At 44.5% G+C, this 5,790-nt stretch overlaps 1 protein-coding gene across 1 annotated transcript in view; it reads left to right on the top strand.

The window, feature by feature from the left end:
- Nucleotides 1-3,579, top strand: part of pcnx2 (pecanex 2) — a gene marked incomplete at both ends in the record, with an annotated part of 48,744 nt that extends 45,165 nt beyond the window's left edge. The window contains 3 exons of the mRNA XM_083775048.1: nucleotides 1-71; nucleotides 326-502; nucleotides 3,406-3,579. The exon at nucleotides 1-71 is cut by the window's left edge and continues 4 nt beyond it. Of these exons, the coding sequence (XP_083631174.1) occupies nucleotides 1-71; nucleotides 326-502; nucleotides 3,406-3,579 (422 nt within the window). The remainder of the gene's footprint in view (nucleotides 72-325; nucleotides 503-3,405) is intronic.
- Nucleotides 3,580-5,790: the final 2,211 nt, after the last annotated feature.

Genomic DNA, 5,790 nt, shown 5'->3' with positions numbered 1-5,790 from the left:
CTCGTCTCTCTGGGGCTGGTGGGATCAGCTCTCAGCTGCATGCAGCCCAGCATCAGCAGCGGTCCAGCCAGGTAGCTGCTGCTTCAGACTCCCCTCCTGGTTTATCACTGTGTGAATTCAGCTTCAAGACTCCCCTCCTGGTTTATCACTGTGTGAATTCAGCTTCAAGACTCCCCTCCTGGTGTATGACTGTGTGAATTCAGCTTCAGACTCTGCTATCTGCTATTTTAGAAAAATCGTGAACATGTGGTGCATATCTTTGAATACCGGTACATGTTCTTGATGTCAACGGCGCGGGCTCTCTCTCTCTCTCTCTCTCTCTCAGGTCTCTTCGTCGTCGTCCACACTCAGCCTGCTGTTTGGGAAGCGTAGCTTCTCCAGTGGCCTAGTCATCTCTGGGCTGTCGGCCGCCGAGGGGGGCAACACCACCGACACACAGTCCTCGTCCAGCGTCAACATCGCCATGGGGCCGTCGCACCGCTCCAGCAGCAGGGCCACACAGGTCGGGGAACAAGTGGGCAAACAGATTCTATTACCTCTCACACTATAGGGCTGGGCGCACTGGTGGAAAGTACACATTATCTTACCTCTCACACTATATAGGGCTGGGCAAACAGCTTCTCTTATACCTCTCACACTATAGAGCGTCGCAGTCCCTCCCCCTTTCAGAACAACGAGTGGCCCAGGAAATGAATCGCAATGCATTTGTCCCATGGGCATTTCGTGCTTTATTTATTTAAAGACCTTTTAAGCGTCGTACGAAGCCAACTCTTGTCGTGACAAATCATGACAACACACACAATATTTTGGGCCAAACAAAGAATTAGAAAGTAGAAGAAAACAGCAGGTTACAACCCTTTTTTGTTGTTTTTCTTCTTTGTAATTATTTGTTTGGTCCAAAATGTTGTGTGTGTTGTTATGATTTGTCACGACAAGAGTTGGCTTCGTACAACGCTTAAAAGGTCTTTAAATAAATAAAGCACGAAATGCCTATGGGACAAATGCATTGCGATTCATTTCCTGGGCCACTCGTTGTTCTGAAATGGGGAGGGACTGCGACGCTCTATAGGGCTGAGCTAACAGCTTCTCTTATACCTCTCACACTATATAGGGCTGGGCGCACTGGTGGAAAGTAAACATCTTACCTCTCACACTATAGGGCTGGGCGCACTGGTGGAAAGTAAACATCTTACCTCTCACACTATAGGGCTGGGCGCACTGGTGGAAAGTAAACATCATCTTACCTCTCACACTATAGGGCTGGGCGCACTGGTGGAAAGTACACATCATCTTACCTCTCACACTATAGGGCTAGGGTGCACTGGTGGAAAGTAAACATCATCTTACCTCTCACACTATAGGGCTAGGGTGCACTGGTGGAACCAGGCCCGGAGTGGAACTCCAAATCAGGCCGGGAGTTATACGCCCTGGCAGGCCACACCGCGCACGCGCGCCGAAATTTTGGGGGCCCTTGGGGGACATTTTGGGGGCCTTTACAGTAATTTCACATGAGAAATGTACCATGTTGTTATTTATATTATTAACTTCTTCCCTCCATTAACACAAGACACACAACGTATAGTTGTGCTGCAGCAACACTGCCTGAATTTAATTGAAATTGACTGTGGCTGGCCTGGCCTGAGCTTAGGAGAGATTTCTTTTTTGCTGGCCTGACCTGATGCAAAACAGCCAGGGACAGCCAGGGACAGCCAGGCCACTAGGAGGCAGGCCACCGGGAATCGTCCCGGTGGCCAAACCGGGCCTGGGTGGAAAGTACACATTATCTTACAGTACCTCGCACACTATAGGGCTGGGCAAACAGCTTCTCTGACCTCACACTATAGGGCTGGGCAAACAGCTTCTCTTACCTCACACTATAGGGCTGTATTTCTAAATTTCTATTTTACAACTTTTATCTTTTACTACTCTACTAACCCATTCTGACCTGAGATCAGATTCTAAAAATGTCTTCTACATCCTGACAGTTTTCTGAAAAAGCTATGTTTCTATGTCAGTGCTTCTTCGATTTAAAAAAAATAGCAGAGCCACAAGCTCGTAGCGTGCCACTCGGTGGCGCGCTACGAGCTATATGTAAAACGTTTGCCTCGATGTGATGCAACATGTTGTGAGCTTGTAGATCCACACTTTTAGCTCTTTTGTCTGATTTTATGTATGTATGGGATGCACACTGATAGGGATGCACACAAACAGCAACAGAGAATACATATTTTATTATTTAATAGAACTGGACTACATCATGGTCAACACAGATCGGCGCTGTGCAGAACTGTAGTCCCAGGTGTCCCATAAGGTGGCATAACCGTTTCCTGGTCCGGTTCAAGGAAGCTCTTAGAAGGAAGTGAAGTGGTCACGTGACTGGGCTGCGCCATGACACTTTCATGGACACTTTCACGGGAGCCAAACTACACCCGGAAGTTCGGCAGAATGCACTGGAGCCAATGAGAGCTCAGTGACCAGCTCATGAACAAACATTATTTATGAATGACTGAGACCTTTTGTAAAGTGATCGCTTCTGGAAAATAGAATAATATATATAACACGTTATTTTAGGCTGTCTTATTTTTTGATGTGCATACTACTTAATGTGATTTATTTTTTCAAAGAGCAGAGAGCAGCCCAGGCAGAAAACTTACTATGTGCTCTTCTATAAATACCTCAATAAAAATAAATAGTTATTAAGTCGAAAAACAACCACTCGGAAAAAACGTGTGATATCACTTATGTCTTCTTTCATATTCCTGAACCAATTATATGACAAAGCTCGCAATCGTTCATGTATAATGTTTGTTATGAGCTGGTCCAGCCGGCTCCATTCACTGCCATGTATTCATTGCACTACCGGTGTGAGTTTGGCTCCCATGAAAGTGTCCATGAAAGTGTCATGGCGCAGCCCAGTCACGTGACCACTTCACTTCCTTCTAAGAGCTTCCTTGGTCCGGTTCAATGCTCCATACATTTGTTTGATTGGCTCGGCAGCAGATCTGAACGGGAAACAAAAGGTTCATATCTCTAGTTACTGTATGCACAGGGCCTATTAGGGTTAGCCTCAGTCCCAGACTGCGAAGAGAAAAGCCTGGTCACAACTTAAAGCAGAGAAGCTATCGGCGGAAGTGTCGGCCCGGAACATCCATCAGATGTATTTCCCCCGATATTTTCCCGACCAATCACAAAACGTGAGCGGTATACTTGAGCCAAAATCCAGCAACTTTTGCCCCAAAAAAATGATAGCGTCTACAGCGTAGGTGTTGCCCAGTGTGATTCAGGTTCCAATGTGAATCCATCTGAAAAAGATCATAAGTGAAGATACATTTTTATTTGTATACATTTTTCAGCCTAACCACATCTCTCTCCATCTTACTCTTCTTGTCTTTTGCTAACTCTTAGTGGACATCGGAAGCGTATGAGAGTATAGACGCGACGTACTCTAATGCTGCCATTGGTCCAAAAGACAGCACGCAGTCAGGTGACCGAAGCTGCGGCCAGCTATTGGAGAATACACAGGAAGACTCCGCCTCTGCGTCGACTGTCCCAGAGGCGACGGATCAAAAGACTGACTAAGAGAGAGAAAGCACACACACACACGCACACACACACACGAGACGACTGAAAGTGCACGGACACGTCCTAATACAGTATACAGAAAAGACTGTATGAATGATCACAAGCGAGACTTCACACTACATGTCTAGACACATGCAGATGATTGTATGAGATAACACCCATGCACACGAACCTGCCGCCTCTCCTGTCCACAGCATGGTCTCACCCTGTTGTCTGAATGTAACGAAACTAAAAGAAGTGATCTCTGATCCACTGATCGAATAAAGACTTTTTAAAACAGATTGCTTAATAATTCCCTCGCTTGTCTTGATCACACTGCATTGATTGGACACATTGATTATGTGAGCTGATTTTGTATTTATTTATTGGTATTTTAAAAGTACCACTGTGCAATCTGCTGAACAACAGCAGCCATTGGGTAGCGTGAATTCCATTTGTGTCCGAGCATAGGCATGGCTGAGGCATGGTAACGCCCCGCCTGTCTGTGATTGGTCTACTGACACTGCCCGTCTTGACTGTCCTCGAGACGCGAGGTTACTCCGTGGTGAGATTGAGAAATAAATAATAGGCTACAAGAGAATGACAGCTTGGCACGCGCAACAGAATGCAGCCTTGTGTAACTAACTTGTACGTTTTATATTTGTAGAAGAGGCAAACTAATATTGTTTATGCATGTTCAATCAATTATTCCATCAAAGCAAACGGCATAAACAATATTAGTTTGCCTTGTATCATACCATACTACTTGTATCATTTCCCACCACGGAGTAACCTCGCATCAGACTATCCAGCATGACAGTCAAGACAGGCTGTGTCGGTAGGCCAATCACAGGCAGGTGGGGCGTCACCATGCCTATGCTCGGACACAAACGGAATTCACGCCATTGGGTAATTACTAAATATTGAACTGCAAATGGAACCAGCTGCGAGTACTATAGACGAATAACAGTTTAAGTCCAAATTTTATTCGGACCCCTCCACGAAAAGTTGTTGGCCTAGTTGGCCCACTTGAAAATCTCGAAAGTGTTCACAGAATATATTATCAACTAAATCTTAGTGTTTTGCCAATAATTTGGGGGCCCACTTGCAATATCCTCACGGTCCACCAGTGGGCCCTGGTCCACAGGTTGGGATTGGGAATGGGAAGGGAGTCGCTGTTGTAGAGGATGACACCAGAAGAAGGGTCTACGAGTCGACACACCGTCATCAAAACCTTCTGCAACCAAAATCGGAATGGAAACCGGTTTGCAGAGCATTCCATAGCCTCTAGACTAGGCAACAACACTCAAATCAGCGTCACATTAAATAATTGTAAAAAAAAACAAGAAGAAAAGCAATTTAAAGATGGGTACTAATTATGTCACATTTTGGTGTGGGCCGAGAACCCAAACCCATTCAGTGACAATGTACAGGTTTAGTTTAAAACGAGAAATACACCATCTGGAAGCCTTCTTGAATAATATTCAAAAGAGAGTATATTCAGAGTAATATTCAAACCAGTGGTTGTAAAGCACTTTGAGTAAGCACGTAGTGCATAGAAAAGCGCTATAAAAATGCAATCCATTATTATTATTATTATTATTATTAGAGTAGCCCGGTATAATTAAAATCAGTTGTGTTGTAACATGAGTCATGAGCTATGGAAATCACACCTGTGAATACACTTTTATATTTATTTTATTCATAAGGGCTTGTCTATGTCATATTGTCATCACACAGTTTCTTTCTTTTTTCTCTCATTGGGTCTTTTAACAATTAACAGGGACACATCCACATGTACTGCACACAACACCTCAAACATGGTCATGGACACTAGAAATGTGGTCCTCACATGTCTAGGACCCCCAGATTGATGTACAGTATATTGCCTAGCTGAAAAGATGTAGCAGGGAGTCGGGGAGCCCCATAAAGGAAGATTTGTGTTCATCTTCTTCCCATCACATTGTGATCTTGTAGGTCAGCCATTTTTAGTAGCTGACAAACTAAAGGCATTTTTTGTTTGAGATCTTCAAAAATAGATCTATACGACCTCATAGCATGTCACATAACATGGTATGAGCTTGTATATCTGCTGTACACCACTGGACCTGACAGAGAACCTGCCACATCAACTCAAACTCAAGGAAAGACATGAATCATTCACACACATCACAACCCAGTTTTTATAGTGTCTTGAGCTCGTTAGCAAACCTACTTCATCTGGTCCTC

This window comes from Protomyctophum parallelum (genome assembly GCF_964188405.1).
Source record: "Protomyctophum parallelum genome assembly, chromosome: 10".
Classification (NCBI taxonomy): Eukaryota; Metazoa; Chordata; class Actinopteri; order Myctophiformes; family Myctophidae; genus Protomyctophum; species Protomyctophum parallelum.
The sequence above is the reverse complement of the archived record's forward strand: the minus strand, read 5'-3'. Positions and strand labels throughout refer to the sequence as shown.